Source organism: Girardinichthys multiradiatus, chromosome 14 (genome assembly GCF_021462225.1).
Source record: "Girardinichthys multiradiatus isolate DD_20200921_A chromosome 14, DD_fGirMul_XY1, whole genome shotgun sequence".
NCBI lineage: Eukaryota > Metazoa > Chordata > Actinopteri > Cyprinodontiformes > Goodeidae > Girardinichthys > Girardinichthys multiradiatus.
In genome coordinates, this window is record NC_061807.1 from 45158155 (window position 1) to 45183663 (window position 25509).

General features: G+C 41.8%; 1 protein-coding gene across 1 annotated transcript in view; it reads left to right on the forward strand.

Annotated features, from left to right (window-relative positions):
* Positions 1-25509, forward strand: part of snapc2 (small nuclear RNA activating complex, polypeptide 2) — a 51962-nt gene that overhangs the window by 14217 nt on the left and 12236 nt on the right. The window contains exons 3-4 of the mRNA XM_047386559.1: positions 7488-7605; positions 16614-17201. Coding sequence (XP_047242515.1) covers positions 7488-7605; positions 16614-17201 — 706 coding nt within the window. The remainder of the gene's footprint in view (positions 1-7487; positions 7606-16613; positions 17202-25509) is intronic.

Below are 25509 nucleotides of genomic sequence, written 5' to 3' on the forward strand. Positions count from 1 at the left end.
CATTATGATAAATGCTTAATAGTAAGCACGTTATTTACTTGCAAAACCATTCATAATCAATAAAGCGTATTCCGTTTTTATCAATGGCGTGTGCAGTTCTAAAAAGTACGTTCAGCTTTTCATGTTGGACTGTATTCAAGCTTCACAGTTCTCTCATAGCTGCGGTTTTCTCTGGAGCCTCATTTCCTTGAATGATGCATGTTACCTCCTTGTGGCATTTAGACGATTCATGGTCTGCTGGAGGGCCCATACCGCCGACAGTTGGAACAAAACATTGACTAGCTGCTCTCATCAAAAACGAGTTAGTCACGTAACTTGCCATTGTTAGTGGTTCTCTATTTTTCGCTAAAATAGCTGATAGCTGTTTAACTCTGGGTTCTTCCGTTGATTCTTCTTGACAAATGTTTTTGTTGGCTGTCAACCGCTTAACACAACAGATGTAACGGCACATTGCTAAAGTTACTGCTTAAGTTTTCTTTTACTAAATGTACATTCAGTAAAAACCAGATTAGCAGCAACCCAGTCACTGTTGTCCTCAACCAGTCAGTTGTACAAATTGAACGATGTTTTTTCTGTGTTGTTGCTAACACGCCATAGTGGCGCTACCGGTCCACATGTGTTTTGTGGACCTGGAGAAGGCATTCGACTGTGTCACTCGTGGTGCCCTTTGGGGGGGCTCCAGGAATACAGAGTCAGGGGCCGTTTATTAGGGGCCGTCCGGTCTCTGTACAGGTGGAGCAGGAGTTTGGTCCGCATTGCCGGCACTAAGTGGGACCTGTTCCTGGTGCATGTTGGACTCTGGCAGGGCTACCCTTTGTCACCGATCCTGTTCATAACTTTTATGGACAGGATTTCTAGGCGCAGCCAAGGGCCGGAGGGGGTCTGTTTTGGGGACCAGAGCATTTCTTCGTGGTCCTGCTGGCCCCCTCTAGCCAAGACCTACAGCATGCGCTGGGGTGGTTCGCAGCCGAGTGTGAAGCGGCTGGGATGAAGATCAGCTCCTCCAAGGCCATGGTTCTTGACCGGAAAAGGGTTGCTTGTCCTCTTCAGGTTGTGGGGGAGTTTCTGCCTCAAGTAGAGGAGTTCAAGTATCTCGGGGTCTTGTTCATGAGTGAGGGAAGAATGGAGCGGGAGATTGACAGCCGGACTGGTGCGGCTGCCGCAGTAATGGGGGCACTGTGCTGATACGTTGTGGTGAAGAGAAAGCTGAGCCAAAGAGCGAAGCTCTTGATTTACCGGTCGGTCTACGTTCCTACCCTCACATATGGCCATGAACGTTGGGTCATGACCAAAAGAACGAGATCCCGGATACAAGCGACTGAAATGAGCTTCCTCCGTAGGGTGGCCGGGCACTCCCTCGGCCATCCGGGAGGGGCTCGGAGTAGAGCTGCTGCGCCTCCACATCGAGAGGACCCAGTTGAGGTGGCTCGGGAATCTATACCGGATGCCTCCGGGATGGCTTCCTCAGGGGGTGCTCCAGACACGTCCCAGGAGGAGGCAGAGGACACACTGGAGGGACTATGTCTTTCGGCTGGCCTGGGAACGCCTTGGGCTCCCACCGGAGGAGTTGGAGGAGGTATCTGGGGAGAGGGACATCTGGGTGTCTCTGCTGAGTCTGCTGCCCCCGCAACCCGGTCCTGGATAAAGCGGAAGACAACGAGTACGAGAATATATTTTACATCCATTTAGCTGCCACAAACCTGGAAGAGGAAAATGACTGAGTGACTTGCTGAGACCAGGCTGTGGTTAGAGGGGAACACGCGCTCCAACTGCCTGCTCATCTTGCAGCCAGACCAGCTTGACAGTGAAGCTTTGCTTTTCTGAAAACTCTGGAGCACATTTCAAAGTATGCTCATTGTTTATGAACTGATTGCATAGATAAAGCTTTGAGGTCTACTTTCTCACCTAAAAATATCTTAAAACCACTTCTTGTGACAAATTAATAGTATGAAAACAGGAGATCTCTACACTCACCTTCTCTGTTTACTGCTGCTGGAGGCTCAATGCATTTTGGGTTATCTTGCTTCACATAGCCCTGCCCCTGTAACAGAGTTCAACATTTTTAAGATCAAAAATGGTTTGACAATGGTTACTGAGTAACTAGGGATTCAGAAATATATTGTCATTGAGCAGGTGAGTTTTATCCAGGTATCCAGGGTATCTCCTACAATCCAATAACAGAAACATCAGTTTAATTGTCATTCTGAGTGTGTGCATTGTTGGTTTGGTGTTGTGTGATGTTGTGGAAACAACAGTATTTAACAAAGTAAGAGATTGATGATCATCATTCAGTCAGCTTTATTAATTTAGCCTTGCAAGGGGGAAGCAGTCTTCAGCATGTGCCCAGGAGCTGTGGTGTAACTGTTCTGACCAGCTAAAATGAGACTCAGCATTGAAATTTCATTAACTGACGGTTACAAAAACAAAAAAATTAAATGAAGATGTTACAGCAATAGTAATGTACCCTGCCCTAAAGCAGGAAAAAAGTATGAATACATTAGTCCATATCTCAATAAATAAACTATTCAGAAGGTGAGTGCATCAAAAAGGACACACATACTACAGAAGTGAAAGGACTTGATGTTCCATAGAATCCTTTATTTTTAAACTGCCAGACATACATAACCTGCGTTTTTCAATATATCAGCATACAAAACAAGATATGAAACAGTGGGACAGCAGTTTAATAGCATAAAACAGCCAATTCAGTCACTAAAATCTGGGCTGCACACAGACATCCGCAGAGACCCTCAGTGTATCCTAGTGGGAGGGTAGAAATTACAACAATTTACAACACATAAGCTTTTCAGACAGCATAGCAGGCCTAAAGGTATGAATTAGGCTTAAGTGTTTTAAAAAATCCTGGCAGATGGCTGTGCTAACTCTGTGCTATATAAAACACTGTAGAATATAACTAGTCAAGTCAAGTTTATTTATAAAGTGCTTTTCAGCAACAAGGCACTCAAAGCGCTGTACATGAGGAAACACATTACAATGATACAGAACAAATCAAATGACACTAATAATCCTTGGGAGTTTACTGTTAAGAGCTGGTTCTAATCCAATCTTTCTAATAGAGGTAATTAGCTCATTAAGTCCTCTGTGGTAGGAATTCATCCGGTGCTAGAAGAAAAATTATAATATTAATCCTTGAGGTCGCTGGTATGAGGCAGTTGTGGTCCCATCATTCAAATAATCTGGGTCACTGGTATAAAACAGTTTTTAAATACTAATGATGTTTGGCTGTCACTGGTATGATATAGTTGTAATACAATCCTTTAAAGAAATCTAAAATTCTCTGGTCATTGGTGTAAAAACAGCTTTAGACCAAATCTTCAATTAATAATAATATTTGGCTTTCGCTGGTAATCCTTCTGAGAAATCTGAAAATCTATGAAATCCAACATTTAGATAGATGAGAAAAGAGACCACATTAGCTAAGAAGAGGGAAAAAATCTAATATCACACAGTTTGAGATTGCAAAAAAAAAAAACCTCAGCATAAAGAAGCAACATGTATACGAAACAACATGCAGGGGATCCGGTTAAGGCGTTGTCAAGGGGTGTATATGTTTATCCTGAGCATGTGTGTGTGCATGTGAGTGTGTGCAAAGTAAGTCCGTGAAGCACTGCCACAAAGGCCATTGTCCTTGATGATACGATGGAATGTTCATCAACCGGCCACACAGTTCTGAGCAAGTCCACAGATGTCCTCAGGGAAGGGAGGGGGCAGAGGGAGCAGAGTGTCATGTTTCCATAACTTCCAGGAGAAGTTGAAGATAACCAGCCATCAAGGCCGTACAGGGGAGCCAGATTCAGAAAAACAACCATTATTTGGGTTAGGCTGACTCTTAATTTTCCGTCAGCCTTGAGGGTCTCGCTGGTGCTTCTCAATGGCGAATCCAAACAGCCAAATTCCTGCCAAACTAGAAGATGGCATGGCTCCCAGCATCATCACTGTGTGTGGAAACTTCACACTGGACCTAAAGCAATTTGGATTCTGAAAGAAAACGTATTAATATTGAAGAAATTTGGCAGTAATTAACATTATATTAGGATTATTTCATTGTTAAATTTTACAAATCCAAAGTCACCCGGAAATAACATGAAAGGGGAACTCTCTGGTCATTTATTATGTGAGCCTCAATGATAAACTGTTCAGGTAGAAGCCAAGTTGCATTAAAAAATAGTTTTAATATGGAGAAAATGTGCATTGCTGGTGGTGGCAGCTATACTACAACAGCAGACGTTGGTCTGCACTAGTTTCCTGAAGTGAAGAGGAGCGAAGCTGCCTCGATCAGAACTGGAAAACTGAGGAGAGACAGATGGGTTGATCCGACCAAGCTCAGCCGCAGGCTTCTCAGCAAACTGCTTTGAACAATAAACCTCTGAATTTGCAAGATAAATTATGTCAGAGGTCGGGATATTTTATAGACGAAGAGGAATATTGAAAGCAGGCGTCTAAGCATGCTGTTCAGTGGATTTGATGTCAAAAGATTGCCAAAGAAAAGGATGTTGCTTGCTGTTACTAAATGAATCAAGGTTCAGTAAGGTATGTAAGTTTAGATATAGGCATTTACTGTTAATCATTAAAAATCTGAAATTATTATTTTATTAATAATAATTATTAAAATAAGATAAATTACACGCGCACAAAATATATTTAAATGTTTTTCTGAAGATTCTAATATAAAGTAAAAAAAATATGATACACCAGGTAGTGTCTTTAAATCTTGAATCATCCGTTGTGTCTGCTGCTATTGCTCCATGCAGCTCAGCTTCGCCTGCGGTTGTTTCACTCAGTGCGGTATTTACTGTAACCATGGATTTACACCTTATCTGCTCCGCTGGGATCCAGTCCAGCCGCAAACTTCTCCGCTCTTCTGATTTACATGTGCTCCGCTCCAGTCCGCTGTGAAGCCTGGAGGAGCCCCAAGAACCATATGCAGATGGCGCAATAAAAGCCAGTATTAAATGCTGTAGCCGATGAGTCTGAAACAACTCATTCTGTGGTAGTTAAACCAGTTAAAACCGCTTTGTTTTTGTTTTATGGATCTAGATATTTTCATGTGTTTTGTTTTACAAAGGATGAGTTTACTGAGTGCAGAGAAGCTATAGTTGTTGTTAGTTTGGTGCATTTAATGTTTAATTGCTCGGTTTAGATACCTTAGTGTATATAGCCCAGTAACTGATCTAATTGATGTAATATAAATAATTGCTAATATATACACGTCTGTATACAAATATATGCGTGTATTTATTGTAGTCCGTCTTTTGTGAATTATTTTGAAAATCCGGATGTTGTGCCCGTTCTGTTACCAGGTGGTGCGGTATGATTCATGCAGATTGACTCTTGTTGAATTGGATGGCCATCCGCATGTCACAGCACTTGTGCTCTGCCATCTGATGACCGCTGACTTCCTTCTTCTGACTCTGCCATGTCACTTTAACCCCCCACCCCCAGATGGAAAGACAGCTTTCAGCTTTCTTTCTGTGAAAAGTGATTTGAATTGAGGGGTATAACTCATTTGACCTAAACACAAAAACGCAAAGGACAGGTTTTTCATTCAATGTCCCTTTGAATCAGTGCTGGTTTTCTGGTCTCTGGTGGCTGTTAATGTTCAGTTTTGTTTCTTAAATAACATGGCACATTTTTGCGTGCCAATTTAAATTTGCCTTTCAAACGGGCTGAATATAGATGCAAAAACAATACCTGCAATCCAATTCAGGTTTTATAACTGCTTCGCATTGCAGGTGGTATAAGTAACTTAGGATCAGAAAGCAGGAGAGCAGCAGTCAGCTTCCACGAATCACTGAGGACAGAGAGACGAGTTAGTGGCTGAATAAAACTCAGGACTTGCAAAGAGTTAGATAAAGCCAGTAACCTTCTCAGTCTGGGGATGAGGCGCAGAATCCAGAAGAGGATGTGATCCGACAGTTAATGAGGAAGAATCCAACAGACTGAAGTCGGATTACTGACTGATCCAAATCCTCAGGGCAATCAGCTGAAGCTGTGACAGGAACACAGAGAGCAGTGATTGTCCTCTTGACAATAATTCCAGGCGGACTTGAGAGCCAGGCGGGCTCAGGCTGAATAAACCAGTGGCTTGGCTGCGGCGTAAATCCAGGGACAGAAACAGCGTCGAGTTCCAGGGCTAGAAGCGTCAGACAAGGGGCAGGCAGAGGCATGAAACCAGGGGCAGAAAACAGAGTCGAAATCCAATTCGTTAGACAAGGGGCAGGCAGGAAGGCAAAATCCGTGAGGCAAGGTCAGAGAACAAGATCAGTCAGGAAGGAATGCTGGATAACTACTCACAAATGTTTTCGAAAATCTGGCACTGTCAGATAGCTGTATATAACAGCAGTGAAACAGGTGCGTGGCATGACTGATTGCGGCCCAGCGCAGCAGCAAACAGTTGAAGCAGATGAGATGATTGCATGATGGCAGAGCAGGCAGACGGACCAGAATCATAACAGAAGGCAAACACGCAAAACGTTTGCGTCCACTGTTCACTTAATTTTGAACACGCAATTCAATTTGCACCTGGTTTGCAGATCAGCTTTGCCCACGCTACCCAGTTTGCACGTGATTTTGTACATGCAAACCTTCTTGAAGATCATGTCCATAACCCATAAGCATACTTGGGTTACGCAGCTAGACAGTCATCCAAAGCCCAACAAGAAATCCACAATCTACCACTGAATGACACCAACTACTTATGGAGTGGCCTCCAATTGTAGCCTTAAATAAAATCCAGATGCAATGGCATGACCAATGGCATACAATGGGCCTCCATCAGAACATTAATCTTTATTTAAGATTATTATCTGTGTCTGATATAAAAAGCCTTTTGACAAAAAGGAAAGAAATGCTTTCTTACAACTGGAGCGTTCTCCTGATTCACTCCAGTCAGCACTTTCAAGCTTCTTAGCATTCGAAGCCTATACCAAAGTATGTTATAATCTGAAATTTGAAATGTAAATAAAGTAGTGTGAACAGGAATCTGCGGTCTAATGAGAAGCAGAGAACCTCCTTTACTTACCACTATATAATCCACTACTCTCTGTTGCTAATGTTCTTATAAAAGCTGATGAGGTGCATCATTAGCTTGTTATTTCAGTAAATAAATAAATTCAGTAAATAAGGTTTGTTCAGATTACGTCATATTAGCTTCAGACTGTTATTACATGCTGTCATTAAGTAACCCTCTCAGATTTTGTGCCGGCTTCACTGTCCTGTTATTTGGAAAAGTGTGCTATTTTGATTCTTCTTTGATGTTTTTTGTGTTCTTCTGTTTCCTCCAAACTTTGCTTATTTGGTTTTTAACAGAGACTGTACAGTCATAAAAGAATTCAAGATTGTGAAAATAAAACAAACTGTACAACTCCTTTTATGACATGATTCTTCTCTGATTTTAACAAAAAAAATATTTTCATAAAACCAAACAAGTAAATATTCGCCCATCCTTTCTTTTCATTTTCTTTTAGATGCTGATTGTGTCATCGACAGAGCCCTGCACTCTGAGGAACTGTGACCCCTACCAGGACCCTAGATCCACTATTGGTCGTACTGTCCGAAGACCTGTGCCTCGCCTGCCAGTAAAAGGTATATCAATTGAGATTAATGCCTCAGGAAAGAGACTTCAACAGATCAGCCTTTGATTTTCTGTTCGTTGTCTGTTCAGACTACATTGAATGCATACAAGTTGTACATTAGGATGTTTATGTTATGTAATATATAATTAAATAACTATTCAGTCTGTCAAGTATTGTCCTAGGAATACCACCCCAATATGGTATTAGAGCAATAGATGAGAGTGATTTGAGCAATGGCATTCAGCTTCTCTCCAAAATATAATAATTTATTAACAGAAACCATTCTACTCCAAGTTAAACATATTTCAGTTAAAGGTCATATAAAGGAAATAGCCTTAAAACTAGAAATTATTTTGCATTAGTACAATCAATTTTGATTCAGATTATTCACAACAGTATTGAAAAAATATAAAAAACTAGAACTTTCAACCTGCTACGCCAAGGTCTAAAGCAGCGCTGAAAATCTGAGTCCTAGTTTCTAAAGTATATGGCTGTTGCTATGTGACATCACTTTTGGAGAAAAATATCTGGCTGCTAGCAGGTCCGTGTCTGACACGGAGTCCGATGTTGCTTCAGAGGTAAACATAAAAACTGTCCAGTTTGAACCTGTCATACAGAGTGGAGAATCTGCTACTCACACAAAAAGCTCTAAGGATGAAAAGGAAGAGGAAAGCATCCGTGACTGGAATGTATGGTGTGTATCTACATGCACACCCATCACAATTTATCTCTAGGTAGAATGCAAAATCTCCATTAATATGCAAAAACATTATAACAACCTTACTGTTACTGTCTGTCATTTTTGCAGAGGTTTGGTTCGCTTGTCTGCCCCCAGTTCAAACTGGATCAACTGTGTTAATGTTGACTGCTGGAAAGGAGGCGTGGTCCATTGTGGACCGCCGCCTGAGTGATAGCTGTCTAATTTGTTTTGGAGGAGCGAGTCAGGAAACGTTTTCCTCCACCAGTATCACGTAGTGACCTGGCCACTATCCTGCAAGAAGAATGGCTTAAAATCCCTCTGACCACTGTGCAGGACTTGTATATGTCATTCCCAAGACGAATTGACGCTGTATTGGCCGCAAAAGGAGGCCCTACACCATACTAATAAATTATTGTGGTCTAAAACCAGGTGTTTCAGTTTCATTGTCCAACCCCTGTATGTATATATATATATATATATATATATATATATATATATATATATATATATATATATATATATAAAGATATATAAAAATATTCGTTATTATTGAGAGCAAAGTGTGCTGCAGTCAAATTCCTTGTTAGTTTGTACAAACTTGGCAAAAGAGTACGATTCTGATTCTAAGTGAAGTTTTAGACTAGTGGTTCCTCCATCATGTACCCCTGATCTGCATGTTTTAGATGCCTTTCTGTTGCAGCACAGTTGTTTCAAATGATTGCGTGACCTCTTCTACAGCCATCAAATGTTGCAGAAACCTATTAATCAGTCATTCTCATAAGTCAGGTGTGTGGCAGCAAGGAAATACCGAAAACATGCAGGACAGTTGTACTTGAGAAACAGGGTTCACTTTTTTAGTCCACAGGTATCAAATCCCAGTCTTTGAGGCCTGTGCCCTGCGACTTGGCTATGCATCTCTCTCAACACATCTGAATCAAATAATTAGATGAATAACTGGACTCTGGAGAGCGTGACTGAATATTGAGCAGGTAATTCAGCCATTTGATTTAGATGTGCAGAAGCAGAGGTACATCTAACCCCTCATTCACACAGACCCTGTTATCGTGCATCCTCCATTCCATCTCAAATAGAGACCAATCTAGTTGGTACAGTAATTCCTGCTGGCTTCATTGTGCCATTGGGAATTACTGTATCAACTAGAATGGCTTCTATTTGCAATGTAATGGAGGATAACTGGGTCTGTGGAGCCGAGAGAAGGACCGAGGACACGCTGGAGGGACCATGTCTCACCATGAGTAAAACCTCTCAGGCTCTGCCTGCCTATGTTTTAAAAGGTTCTGTTCCTGTTTTTGATAGAATAGAGGTTTAAATAGCTTTACCTAGCTTTTCATATCATCTGGCTTTTTATTTGATTCCAATGAATTTGTTTTTTATTTTTGTGCAACTCTCACCCAGTGTTCTCTGGTGAGCATTTAATTTTTATGCCTTTCTCTGTTGCTGATGTTCATAAAGCCCTTCAAACTTTTTTTTTTTCTGTCTCTGTCCTGTCTGACAGAGTAGTACTCAGAATTGTAGTCTGAGTGAAAAGAAAAAGCCCAACAGATTTACTTTCACAAAGTAAATCTGTTTGATATTTCAAAAAAAAAAAACTTTATTAGAAACTGCTTTCAGATTATTTCAATTGCTACAGACACAGAGACAGGAATGAAAGGGAAAAAAAAGCACAAAAGAGGGAGAAGTGGGGCAAAAAGGGAAAAGGCAGAGAAGGAGAAAAGAATGGAGGAAAGAAAGAAGGATGAGGAGAATACAAGATAACACTCTGCTTGCTTCTACACCTGCAGAAACATTCATATTAGCAGCTTTTTTAGCAAAAATGCACAGTACTTATGAATGCAAGATGTATTTAGTGGTAAATGCGGCTCAATATAGAGTATTTATATATCTGTTTACACTTGAATCTAAATACCTGTGGGTCTGAGTGTGAGTATGCTTATGTGTACATGGTTTCTCCATAAAAATATAGCAATAGCCAGTGTGAGGAGCCATAGACCTGCCCCCCTGGACCTAGGACAGATACGGAGGAGATCCGAGCCACAGACAGCCAAGGCACCCCCCCCCCCCAAGAGCATAGGAACCCCAGAAGAACCACCGCAACCCCCGCCAGAGAAGAGCAGGGGAGAGTCCCAGGGGAGAGTCCCAGGGGAACCACCCAGCAGCCACAGTGCAGAAGCCCCAGGGAGCTGCAGTGACAACCCCACTGGCCCTGCTAGCAGCCGTCTACGCCCAAGCAGATCCAGCCATTGACCCAGAGACCCCGGGACATATCACTCCCCAAGCAGAGACCCGACAGAGCCCAGGGGTCCAGGCCCCGGCAAGCAGCCACCGGGAGTGAGCCAACACTCACCAAATCACCACGCCCCGGACACCAAGAACCACAAGTACACCAGCGGGCAGAGACACCAACCACCGGAAAGTAGTGTGGCGGGGAGGAAATAAGCCCCACATTTGATGGGGGGCTTAAACTGATCCAGGAGAGGGAGCAGTCCAAGACCCAACCTGACACATAAAACACTCACACCCACGCACCCAGTGTAAAGACGCACAACAATGGACGTCGTACACTAACTCACACTCCCCATACATACTCTATACTCTTAGGTCCAGGTGCCGACACCCCAGTGGGGCAACCAGCCCTGGGACCCAGGAGGTGGTCCCCTTCCCTCCGGGGTGGAGACAGGCAGACCGCCCCAACATCAGCCCAGACTTGTGCCGGCACAGCCTGAACCCGAGCGACCCCGGCCCAGCTCTGACCCTCCGTCCCCATCCGGAGAGGGGGCTATACACAAAAGAGGGGTCAACCAAGATGAAACATTCCCAGCACCCTAATAAATTCCGATCTCAACACCATGAGCCCCGAACCCCAACATGAATCTCTCAAATCTGGTGACCCCACATCCTAAAAGAGGACACAACACGCCCCACCCTACATGCTGCCTCTCCTCCACGCCACCCTCCAGCCCACCCCAGTGCAGTCTTGCAGGCACAAGACATGCTCTATCGCCCCACCCACCCGACTGCCAACAGCAGCCCAGCACCCCGCCAGGGGCCAGGGCCAAAGAAGGAAGCCCAAGCCAAGGACCAGGCACCCTGCCAACCCCACACCCAAACCCCAGAGGTGCCCCAGCATGCTGGCCACCCAAACACACGCACAGCACACCCTGCTGCACAAAGCAGACCGGCCGGTTGGCTGGCCAGCCCCTCCACCAAAGCGTAGATACATCTCAATCCACGCCGCACACTGTCTGGCCAAGACCCCCTTGCCGGAGCCTGGCACCCACCAACTGACGGAAATAGCACCGAAGCCAGGGACTAAGATCCAAGAAAATCCAAGCGATCCCGAGAGAGCCGAAACGCCAGCCCCAGACAACCCCCAAGACCCAAACTCCAGCCCAGATCCCGACCAGAAGGCCTGTTCCCTCTCCTGGCCTCAGACCCCAGACGGCAAACAGTGACAGGGTTGTGAAATGAAAGCAAAAGCTTTTGCTTTGATTCCAAATGGCCGACTTCCTACTGAGTTTAGACAATGGGCCGAAGAGACTTTGTAGGTCCTGAAAGTTATATATGTGTACCAAATTTTATAATCCTCAGTCCAAGCATGGTTGAGGCTGTTTTTTTTTTTATATTCTAGGGGGCACTGTAGAGAAATTAGGCCATGCCCACCAATTATTTCACTGGATGTCTTTTGGGGGCTGGACTAATATTAGTCATATTGAATTGAATCAGATGAAAAAATGTGAAAATTGGAGCCAAACGTGAGCACAACCTCCAACCAAAGCCCTCAGTACTGGAGACCAACTTATACCATCTTGTTGCTATAACAGGAGCTATAACAGTTTGATTGTTTTTAGTGAGTCCTCAAAGTTTGAGTTGTGGCTCCGCCCCTTCAAAATGCTCAAAAACTAACAATTTTGATAACTTTAGATTCCCCATCCCTTCTGAGCAAATTAACCAAATTTCAAATCAATCGATCAAAATCTCTAGGAGGAGTTCGATCAAATATAGAGGGTATAAACAGCAAAATTGCGGTCAAAATCGCAAATTCAATCCAAGGTGGCTCACTTCCTGTTTGTTATAGAACATGGTTGCAAGAGTTTTATGTAGGGCTCGGGGAGTTCTACCTGTACGATAAAGTAAGGTTAACGAGGGGGGGCGCCTTGGAGCCATTTTTATAGCGATTTTGGCAAAATACGTAATTTTATAGCAGGATTGATGAGTGTGCAAATTTGGCTGACTTTGTGAATATGATGAAGCCTCTAAAAAAGCAATTTATTTGACAGATAAATAATAAGATATGGAGGGATGGCAATATCTTTTCGCAGCGCTTTGCTGCTTGGGCCTAATTCCTTTCCCTTTGGGATTAATAAAGTATTTTTGAATTGAAATGAATTTGACTTGGATTGAATGCTTTAATACTTACTCTCCAGCAACTGAAGCATTCTCTTGAGTCAACAGGACACAGTCAACTATCCCGACTAAAAGCTCCATCTATACCAAGTCTGCAACGTGCCTAACTTCTTTAGCAACAACATGACAGAAGTTAGCCACTGCTAGCAGCTCCTTTTCAAAACTACAGGTCCTTCTCAAAATATTAGCATATTGTGATAAAGTTCATTATTTTTCATAATGTCATGATGAAAATGTAACATTCATATATTTTAGATTCATTGCACAGTAACTGAAATATTTCAGGTCTTTTATTGCCTTAATATGGATGATTTTGGCATACAGCTCATGAAAACCCAAAATTCCTATCTCACAAAATTAGCATATTTCATCCGACCAATAAAAGAAAAGTGTTTTTAATACAAAAAACGTCAACCTTCAAATAATCATGTAATCATGTACAGTTATGCACTCAATACTTGGTCGGGAATCCTTTTCCAGAAATGACTGCTTCAATGCGGCGTGGCATGGAGGCAATCAGCCTGTGGCACTGCTGAGGTCTTATGGAGGCCCAGGATGCTTCCATAGCGGCCTTTAGCTCATCCAGAGTGTTGGGTCTTGAGTCTCTCAACGTTCTCTTCACAATATCCCACAGATTCTCTACGGGGTTCAGGTCAGGAGAGTTGGCAGGCCAATTGAGCACAGTGATACCATGGTCAGTAAACCATTTACCAGTGGTTTTGGCACTGTGAGCAGGTGCCAGGTCGTGCTGAAAAATGAAATCTTCATCTCCATAAAGCTTTTCAGCAGATGGAAGCATGAAGTGCTCCAAAATCTCCTGATAGCTAGCTGCATTGACCCTGCCCTTGATAAAACACAGTGGACCAACACCAGCAGCTGACACGGCACCCCAGACCATCACTGACTGTGGGTACTTGACACTGGACTTCTGGCATTTTGGCATTTCCTTCTCCCCAGTCTTCCTCCAGACTCTGGCACCTTGATTTCCAAATGACATGCAGAATTTGCTTTCATCCGAAAAAAGTACTTTGGACCACTGAGCAACAGTCCAGTGCTGCTTCTCTGTAGCCCAGGTCAGGCGCTTCTGCCGCTGTTTCTGGTTCAAAAGTGGCTTGACCTGGGGAATGCGGCACCTGTAGCCCATTTCCTGCACATGCCTGTGCACGGTGGCTCTGGATGTTTCTACTCCAGACTCAGTCCACTGCTTCCGCAGGTCCCCCAAGGTCTGGATTCGGCCCTTCTCCACAATCTTCCTCAGGGTCCGGTCACCTCTTCTCGTTGTGCAGCGTTTTCTGCCACACTTTTTCCTTCCCACTGAGGTGCCTTGATACAGCACTCTGGGAACAGCCTATTTGTTCAGAAATTTCTTTCTGTGTCTTACCCTCTTGCTTGAGAGTGTCAATAGTGGCCTTCTGGACAGCAGTCAGGTCGGCAGTCTTACCCATGATGGGGTTTTGAGTGATGAACCAGGCTGGGAGTTTTAAAGGCCTCAGGAATCTTTTGCAGGTGTTTAGAGTTAACTCGTTGATTCAGATGATTAGGTTCATAGCTCGTTTAGAGACCCTTTTAATGATATGCTAATTTTGTGAGATAGGAATTTTGGGTTTTCATGAGCTGTATGCCAAAATCATCCATATTAAGACAATAAAAGACCTGAAATATTTCAGTTAGTGTGCAATGAATCTAAAATATATGAATGTAAAATTTTCATGATGACATTATGGAAAATAATGAACTTTATCACAATATGCTAATATTTTGAGAAGGACCTGTAGGCAGCGATAATGAGGCTCAGCACTGACTTCCTAGAGGCTTTATCTCAGTCAAGAGGCGAGAGGCTGAGGTGGCGATACTGTTGAGACTGAAAAGACAATGCAGCGACCAAGGAATTAAAAAACTAATGACAAAGCTAGATGGGCCAGGGAAATCCAGAAAAAGAATAAAAGAGGTATATTAGAGGAGAAAATATATCTGTGTTTAGGAATTAAAAAAACAGTAAAAAGAGTGATATATTTTTGAGAATAAGGCATATTTTAAATATACTTGGGTGGTAATAAATATGAAAGAAATAAAAGGGCTAGGAAAACTGAAACAGCAAGAAATTCAAACTAAGTAAAAATAGAGTTCAAGAAAAAAGTCTGATTGAAACTTAGTGGCAAAATGAGCAGTTAAAACATTAAAATTGAAATATATATTTTCTATATCTGATTTATTTGATCAATTATTGACTAAATCTCTTACTATTATTTTGTTGCATTTAACGACAGACTGATTTATACACTACTGGTCAAAAGTTTTAGATACACTTTTTCACTTAATGGGTCTCTTTATATTTATGTTTGTCTATTTATGTCTATTTTGTTCTATTTATGTCTCTCCAAAGGCACCAAAACTGTGATTGAACACACATGATATTATATAGTAAACAAAAGGTATGAAACAACTTTAAACATTTTTATATTTTGGATTATTCAAAATAGCCACCCTTTGCTTTAATTACTGCTTTGCTTCCTTAGCATTATTTCCAAGAGCTTTATGAGGTGGTGACCTGAAATAGCTTTCCGAAGAGTCTTGAAAGCCAAAAGCCCTGTCCCAATACTCGCACTTCCACCCTGTGTCCCTCAATTGTGCGTTCCCCTTGTTGGGTTCGAGGGCGTAGTGTGTCCCAATTCTCCAGAGTGGTCTTTGGCTCCGCCCCCTTTGCGCCCTCAATCCACATTTCGGCTAAGCGTGCATCCAAAGGTATTCATTGGTGCATGTGACGTTTTGAGCAAAAACCAATCACAACCGTCAATGTAACCAACCATCAGATCAGAATAATAAGACCTGCTTAAACTTTACACAGCAAGTCGACGATGTGTATTTTATTTTTATTTATTTATTTATTTTTTTTGTGGTTTTCCAGGCTCAACATTTTAAGATGCCACTGGCTTCAGGGTGATTCCAGGCAGTCAGTAGCCCATTACATTGACATTACCTTACGAACAAACACCTCTGCCGTGGCGAGTCTGGTGCATACGCCTCCTTTCGATTCCTGCGCTTTCTACTCCTCAAAACAATTGCTTGTTGCAGTTTTTAAATATTTTTTAACAGCAAGACCGCAAAAACAGCGATGGGTCCCACCATTTTTGATGTTGCAGTTACGGCGCAGAGGTGCAAGTCGATGATGTATCCCCAACTGTCCCAATGCTCCTATTTTGCACACTTGTAACCTCCGTATTTCAACCCATACGTGCACTTTTACAAAGTACACACTTCATAGAGGGGTGTAGTATAGGAATTGGGAGAAGGCCAGAGTTTAATATTTCAGTCATCGCAGCAAAGGGTGACTACTTTAAGGAATCTAAAATAAACATATTTAAAGACCTTTTGCAATTTTTTGTTTGCTGCATAATTCCATGTTTGTTCATTCACAGTTTTGATGCCTTTAGTGAGAATCTTTTGGCCCATGAAGTATTTTATAAAGCCATTTATTTAGGTATGTTTTCTTAATTATGGATGGATTGGTCCTTCACACTACAGTGGAGGTTAGTTTTGAAGCATAAGTTGATGGTGATAGACCTAGGTAGAACTAGCTTGATACTGAAAAGTCTAAACTGAACATGATGTTACCCCATAAAGTCGATAATTCTGCTTGATAGCCATGTAACCTGGTCAGCAACTGGTCTAATATGCTATAAAAGTTAAACACCATCAATTGAAGCAGCACTGAATGTGTTGCTTTAAGGAAAATCAAAGTAATTTAGAGCAAATTGTCTTAGTTTATGTATAGTTGTACAACATGTCCTTAAGTTGTGTTAAGATCCTCATTCATTCAGTTTGAAATTATTAGTCTTTTTTTAATTTAAAAAACAAAATTCTAGCCTTGAATAAGTAATATTTTATCTGCCTAGGTGAGGATCCTGCCAGAGTTTCTCCTGCCATGTTGCTCATCACTCCAGCACCAACCATGTCAGGAACCAGAAGACTTCCAGCACCATCTAAAGTTGTTAGAGTGCAAACCAACAAAATCCTTACACCTCAAAAAACCTTCTCACCTTCTCCCACTGTTGGTACTTCCACTGCTGCCATCTCCACCTCTCAGACTAGATGTGCAGACACCAGTTCACAAAGTGTAAGCACTGCAGACAAGACTGTCCAGCTGATCTCAAAGAAATGTGCTGCATCCGTGACTTCCAGTTCTCCAAAGTCTCTCAGTCCATCTGCTTCTTATATATCCCCTGTCACAGCAGCAGCACAGTCTGTTGTTGCATCACATTGTTTACCCATCTCCAGTTTTTCCTCTTCCTCTTTCCCCTCCACAGTCCCACTCTCCAACACAGCTTCTGAGCTGCATGGTAAATTTGGACAAACCAGTAAACATGCAACAATAGACAGCTCAAGGACATTTGGAGTTAAATTTGTCGTGAACTTTGAAAAGATCTACAAATTCTTAAGTGCTATCCAGAAGCCCAGTGAGGATTGTCATCTAACACCCATGGGTGAGTTATTGTTAAACTGTTTGGCAAATGCTTAGGTCGTCTTTATACCATCTGATTACTAAAGGAAAGCTTTATGTATTCTGAACACATCCATAACATTCGAATTAGATTACTCTTACAAACTTTTAGGTTTAGTTAGTTTGTGCAAAAATATTTATTACTGACTACATTTTCTACAAGTGTGGCATTGGTGCACGTTTTAGTCCATAGACTTGAATGGGGTAAGAACGTTGTCAAAAACAATGTGTATGTAGAGACGGAAATGTGTGGATATTAGTCAATAGTTGTGCATAAGTAAAATCCAAAAGAGGTATTGTATATTTTCTCTGTAAGAATACAAAATAAAATGTTACAGCTTCAAGAAATTACAAACACAAAGTTCAAGTTTAAAGTTGTGGTTTATTCTTTATGAATACAATATGCTATAATAGTTTGTGAATACGATTTCTTTTCTTTGAGAATACGAATTTACATTAGCGACTTGGTGTCATGTGATCTCAGGCTGGTTAGTGGAGCATAGTTAGTCGATTCGCATTGCGCATGCGCTGTCACACTCCTCACCGCCAGTAAACGTAGTGCCGGAATGGGAGGTAATTCAATCTAAAAGGAATATTAGGAACAGAGGGGAGATAGGGGGAAATCAAGAGTATTATAAATAAAGCATTGTTCTTATTTTTATGAAATACAAAACTAAAACATAGAATATAGTGGGTGGAGTTATACAATGCTGTACAGTAGGTGGCAGTATGCACCTCTGAATTTGTTGCAAACTGCCAGCAGAAGAAGAGAAGAAGCAGCAGCAGCACTAGCGCCAAAGAACGGACCAAGAAACTACGGTACAAAGCCAGGTAATGTTAAAAAGTTTATATATGTCTTAATGTCGTTAATATATGCTCTTGGTCCGTCATCTTGGGGCTAGTGCTGCTGCTTCTTCTTCTCTTCTTCTGTTGGCGGTTCACAACAAATTCAGAGGTGCATACTGCCACCTACTGTACATCATTGTATAACTCCACCCACTATATTCTATGTTTTAGTTTTGTATTTCATAAAAATAAGAACAATGCTTTATTTATAATGCTCTTGATTTCCTCCCTATCTTGCCTCTCTTCCTAATATTCCTTTTAGACTGAATTACCTCCCATTCTGGCACTATGTTTACTGGCAGTGAGGAGTGTGACAGTGCATGCGCAACGCGAATCAACTAACTCTGTGCTCCACTAACCAGCCTGAGATCATGTGATGCCAAGACGCTGATGTTAATTCGTATTCTCAAAGAAAAGAAATCGTATTCACAAACAGTTGTGGTTTATTCATAAAGCATAAACCACAACTTTAAACTTGAACTTTGTGTTTGTAATTTCTTGAAGTTGTAACATTTTATTTTGTATTCTTACAGAGAAAATATACAATACCTCTTTTGGATTTTACTTATGCACAACTATTGACTAATATGCACACATTTTCGTCTTTACATATACATTGTTTTTGACAGCATTCTTAGCCCATAGACTTGTCCAATTCACTGGACTTACTTAGCATTGGCTATTCATGCAAGAAGAGAAAAAAGAGACAATGCAGATTTCTCTGTAATGTTCTATGTTTTTATCTTGCACTAAATAGTGGGTATCTACATGATATCCTTGCCTAAAGTGAAACCTAAAGTTCCAGATCCTTCAGGTTTTGGGGCTGTCGCTATGCAATACAGACTTTCAGTCTGGAGACTGGCTAGGCCACTCCAGGACCTTGAGATACTTCTTACAGAGCTACTCCGTAGTCCCTCTGGCTGTGTGCTTCGGGTCGTTGTCATGCAGGAAGACCCAACCACAACCCATCTTCAATGCCCTGTTGAAGCACCCCCCCGAGGGGTCTTCTTGCGTGTTCGTTTATTCACCGTAAGCTGAAAGAATTCACACTTATTGAAATAACACACTCAGACACCGTTATATTGAATGTAAGTACATGGCCCAGGGGAAGCTCTCTCATGTGGTAACACAACACACACCGAGACAACTTCAGAGCTTCTCCCTGGGGCCATTGCTTTTATTGAAACACACATGAAAATGAACAGCCCCTGTTTACAGTTTTTTTCACACATATGATTTCATACAGACTCTTCCGGCTTACCATATTTGGACAGCTATTGTCCTGCACCTAGATTCTGCTTTTCTGCTGATATGAGAAGGAAGTACTTGGCCAGTTAATCTTCTCGCATTCTTTTCCCACCATTACAGTTCTACAGTCTTTCTCTACTTCACCACACTCAAGGCCAAGTTGGTGCAACAACACTTCTGCAGGCCACAATGTCTTACACAGGTTATACATTTTATTTCCCACACTGGTTATGAACATAATAATTAATGCACACACATAATATATCTCCACAGCCCTTACTGAGGGAACGAGGTTTGTTGGCTGTCCTGATCCATGGCCCCATCCATCTTCCCCTCAATACAGTGCATTCATCCTGTTCCCTTTGCAGAAAAGCTTGGTCAAAGCATGATGTTTCCACCTACATGCTTCATGGTAGGCATGGTGTTTTTGGGGCTGTACTCATCCTTCTTCCTCCAAACATGACAAGTGGAGTTTAGACCTAAAAGCTCTATTTTTGTCTCATCAGACCACATGACCTCCCATTCCTCCTGTGGAGCATCCAGATGGTCATTGGCAAACTTCAGACGGGCCTGGAAATGTGCTGGCTTGAGCAGGGGGACCTTGCGTGCGTTGCAGGATTTTAATCCATGGCAGCGTAATGTGTTACTAATGGTCTTCTTTAAGACTGTGGTCCCAGCTCTCTTCAGGTCATTGACTAGGTCCTACCGTGTAGTTCTGGGAAAATCAATCACATTCCTCATGATCATTGATGCCCCGCGAGGTGAGATCTTGCATGGAGCCCCAGATCGAGGGAGACTGACCGTCATCTTGAACTTCTTCCATTTTCTTATAATTGCTCCAACAGTGTTGCCTTCTCACGAAGTTGCTTGGCTATTTTTCTGTAGCCCATCCCAGCCTTGTGCAGGTCTACTATTTTATCCCTGATGTTCTTACACAGCTCTCTGGTCTTGGCCATTGTAGAGAGGTTGGAGTGTGTTTGATTGAGTGTGTGGACAGGTGTCTTTTATACAGATAATGAGGTCAAACAGTTGCAGTTAATACAGGTAATGAGTGGAGAACAGTAAGGCTTCGTAGGATAAATAACAGGCCTGTGAGGGCCGGAATATTTACTGGTTGGTAGGTAATCAAATACTTACGCATGCAATAAATTGCAAATTGATTACTTAAAAATCACATAATGTGATTTTCTGGATTTTTATTTTAGATTCCATCACTCACAGTTGAAGAGTACCTTTGATAAATCAGCAGTGTATGAAATAATTGTTCTCCTCACTGTATATACACCAATATCATTCCAAGAGAATTTGAAAAATTCCAGTTATTCCATAATTTCCAAGTCATTTTTTAGGAAATTTGTTGGATAGCTTTATCAAGTTTTTGAATCTGCAACTCCTCTTCCATTAGTTGTTTCAAATTTTCATCAAGGACCTTTTTTCATACCACAGATTCTGCTTAAGAAGCTACAACAATCAAGCAATGAAAAATGGTTCTCTGTGATAGTGCAAATATTATTCACTTTAAAAAAAAATTTCTAGGTTTGTATTTGTAAAAAAAGAAATTGGGATTTTTCACCCACTACAATCCAGCAAGTTCGTGCTGGAATAAATGCCCATTTCGTTTTTTCAAGATAAATGTTGTCAAGTCGAGACTAAGCGATTACTAAGCTCTCCATATTCCTCCAATGTTATCAGTTTTAGAACACAGTTTATTAATATTACTAATTAGATTTTGTTGTTTTTGATATTGGGTTGGTTTTTGATCTTTTGATCTTTGATCTAAATTGCTGTCTCCTTAAGTTTAAACCATTCTCACTTACTGGATGGTGACATATCCAGACTTTCCATGTCCTGTAAAAACTGTTTCACTTTATTGCAAAAAAATTTAACTATTATGAACAGTATTAATCATAATAATAGATATTAGCTAATAATCCACTCTTAAACATTGACCATTAAAAAGCAAGTAAATTGCCTTTTAATGGGATTTTTAATTTCCCATTAATCAGTCAAACTGCAATTGTTTATAAAATTTTCAAAACAGTAGAAAATTGTTCAAGATGGTTAAATAGAAAAATAAATGTTTCTAGGACTAAAAAATTATCCTTTTTCATTAAGAGCCTGCACAAGCACGTCGGCTCATTCTGCCATGTTTTTAACGTCCCTCCCACCATAAAACATTTAGTCTCTTTCTCTCTCTCTATATATATATATTATAGGGTAAAAAGTGAAGGTTTTGGAGTGACCTAGGCAAAGCTTTGCCTACATGAAAATTAAGCCAACATTTTTAATTTTTGGCAACATAAAAATTAAGATGTTGCAGCATTTGTGGACACCAAGGTCAGTAGTTAGGTATAGGGAGCAGCAATATTTATATAGGGCTAGGCTGGTTTGGATAGCTTTTTTGTGAATAAATAAAACTTTTATTATTTTTATTTAGTCATTAATTTGTTATGATTTATTTATATTTTTTAACATGTCCTGTCTGGTAGAGTAGCACTCAGATTTGTTGTCTGTGTACCAAGAAGAAGCCTAGCAGATTTACTTTTACAAGTGGAGCATTATGACTGAAGCTATAATGCTCCGCTTTATATATATATATATATATATATAAACTTGATTAGAAACTGCTTTGGGATCATTTCGAATGCAGTGGGTGTAGAGAAGAAAACGAAAAGGGGGAAAATGGCAAGAAAGAGAGAGAAGTTGGGCAAACAGGGAAAAGGGAGAGAAGGAGAAAAGAATAGAGAAGAGAAAGAAGGATGAAGAGAATAAAAGATACTAGAAAACTGCTTCTTCACCTGCAGGAACATATATAATAACAACAGCAATGTTACCGCAAAGTGCATTGTACTAATGAATGCAAGGTATATTTAGTGGTAACTGCGACTCAATATAGAACATCTCTGCATCTGTGAACACCGGAATCCAAACACCGGTGGGTGTAAATGTGAGTGCACTTGTGTATATAAGGTTTCTCCATAAAAATATGCAATAGCGAATGTGAGGAGCCACAGACCTGCACCTCTGGACCCGAGACAGATACGGAGATCTGACAGACATCCAAGCCCCTGAGAAAAATAGGTGGGGAGAAAATAGGCCCCACATTTGATGGGGGGACTAAACTGATCCTGGAGAGGGAGCAGCAACCTGACACTAAAACAAGCCCACACAGTCACAATCGCACATTCACACCCTCATTCCTACACATAAAAAACCCACACACCCAATGTAAAGACACACAACAATGGATGTTGTGCGCTCACTCACACTCCCCATACATACTCTATGCTCCCAGATCCAGGTACCAATACTACCTGAGGGCCAACCAGCCCCCGAACTCAGCAAGTGGTCCCCTTCATTCCGGGGTGGAGACAGGCAGTGCGCCCCAGACTAGTGCCGGCACCGCCCGAACCCGAACGACCCTGGCCCAGATTCCCCCGTCCCCACATCTGGAGATGGGGCCACGATCAAACGAGGGGTCCACCTGGTCCAAACATGCCCGTCAACCAGAGCCGTCCCAGGACGAAACAGTCCCCAACCACCCAATGAGTTCTGTTCCCCACGCCTCCCCATGAACCCCAATGTAAACTTCCCCACAGGGCCACCCCCAAACAGGACACAGATATTGAACACATGCCCCCGAACCCAAACACCATAAATCCCCTCCCCACAGGGGCACATGCCCCACAGATAAGCTCTACTCCAAAAAGCTGATGAAGACTCATCCACATAGTGCAAGCTCCACACACAGCCATCACTACTCAGCCGATCCAAATGCCGTTGACCACACATTGAATAAAAGAGGTTGTTGCCTGTTGTTGTGTGCATTCAAAAAGAAATTCAGGTAGGGGAAGAACCCTTAGAAATGGGCGCAGGCACCAGGGTGAGGTTACTATTAAGCGTGCTTACTCCAAAGGCCCGGTGCGTGTCACAAAAATGTTATAGGTGAGAGTGTTTAAGATATACATTAAAATTGGGGCCCATGCTGCCATAGCACTGCGGAGATGGAAAACCCTCAAGGCACTCCAATGATGCACCTGCACTCCAAGGCCCTACATGAGTGGTAGAGTGATGGAGCGAGCGGAGGAAGGTATCCAGGGATGGGGAGGGAAAGCAGTGGGGGCAAAATGCTTTCCCAGGGAGACAGTCCCCCTGCTGACCCCAATCTGCATCCCTGTTCATAAAAGGAAGGCACAGGCACATCCACAGGGCCCAAGGCTAGGGACAGGCACCGGGCCCAGAGTACCAACCAAAAACCGGGACCAACAGCCCCATCCCTCCTGGAACCGCCCGAACCCCGAAACATCAATCCCCAGTCCCGACATCGGGTCCCCTGCCAGAACAAGTCACCGACCCCTAACGAAGAGGATTCAGTCAGAAGCACGCAAGCGCGACCAAGAGTATGACCCCAATCGGGGAAAAAAAAGAGCAGACCGGCCAGCTCAGTGCAATAAGAATACGCCACACAAAGGAGGGCACACAACCCACATGCCTAACCACCCACAGAGCAGAGCCAATAGAGTGCCCAGTCCCCAATGTCCCCCAGCCCGGCACTGGACACCAGCCACAAGCAGGACAACGGATCTTTCTCATTGCATCAATGTATGCAAAATTGTTTTTAAGATAACCACAGTTGGGCAGGATAGAGAGGTTTGCAAAGCCTCTTTTACTGGAACTGAACTGAAGCTAAACTTGTAAAGACATGTAATGGTCTTTACCTGAGCATAAACATTGCCTGAATATATCATCATTCATTAGATCAGTCATAAAATGACCGAGGTATTTCACTTTTTTATAAACTTCCAAAACATTGTTGGGACAGTTCAAACACAGGGAAATTTAGTCATGTAACGATATTGAAGTTTATATCATATTGCACACCATATATATACCATATTACTGCTGTAAACCAGCAATACTTGGGCTGAAGACCACATCATCTGCATACATCAGATAGCTTATCAGTTTGCTGCATGGACAGATCATCAACATTAGATAAAACGGGGCAAGATTTCACCCTTTCTTACGACATTGCTAACACCAAAAGGGGAGGAGATACTGCTCAATGGAAGAGATAAACACACTTACTCTATCAAACAGAATTCTTTTTCTAACATTTGATAAGATACTGGGTAGTGCAATTGGCCTATAATTATCTGGACAACAATTTTTTTCCAGCTTTGTCCTAAATAACTGGGACATGGAAAATACAAAACATATCCTGTATTTTGCCATGGGACAGAACACTAGAAAATGAGATAGATTTAAACTGGCATTTTTTTAAATGATATTCATAAATGTGATCCAAACCATAGGCTTTCATTATAGGGTAATTTATCAATGGCTTCGTAAACCTTGTGTGTGTGGGTTCATCACCCATGTTGGAGTCATCCTTGTATGGTTCACTTTTTATACAGTTGAACAAAGTACTGTAATGCTGTCTTCATGAAGCTGCTATATTATCTGACTCTGAAACACCTAGATACTCAAGCCATGGCCCAAAGTTCATAAGCTACCTGAGCTTCTTCCTTCTAGTCAGACCTGATTGGAGGTTTTTCTTATGGTGTACATTAAATGATTTACCACTTTCATATAGGGCAGCTACTATATCAACATACATGAAACAATGTTTCAGTATATGCTCCACATTCTTACATTTTAAATCCTTGTAGAATGTAGTTGCTTTAGTCAAATAAATGTTTTTAGGTATTTGTCTGTATTATTATTATTATAGGCCAAGAAGCCACCTTCCATGAATGCTACCAGTCTACACTGGTAGGATTCACATTTATAGTAAAAGAAAAAGTATATGATCTGACATTGCTACCCCATTTGTAATGGTTATATTCTCTAAGGCTGCAGGCCACCAGCTGTACTGTTGCCATGGTCCAGCCAGGATGTTCTGTGTCAAGATGATCTTATGTATGTGTAGCTGTCTGTGGGCTGTAACACTTTACTTGACACAATCAAATTATTTATAGTTAGCAAACACAGAATTGTCTGAAATATTGGCAATGAAAGTACCCACAACATATATACTGTAAGTATGGTTATAATAAACACATTAATAAAAGTCAGCCTCATAAGATGTTTTGCCTCTTATAGACATTGATACTAGCAAAACAGCTGTTATTCTATGTATAATGTATACCAATACACCAATCTACAACTATCCTAATTGGCTTTATCTCAGCATC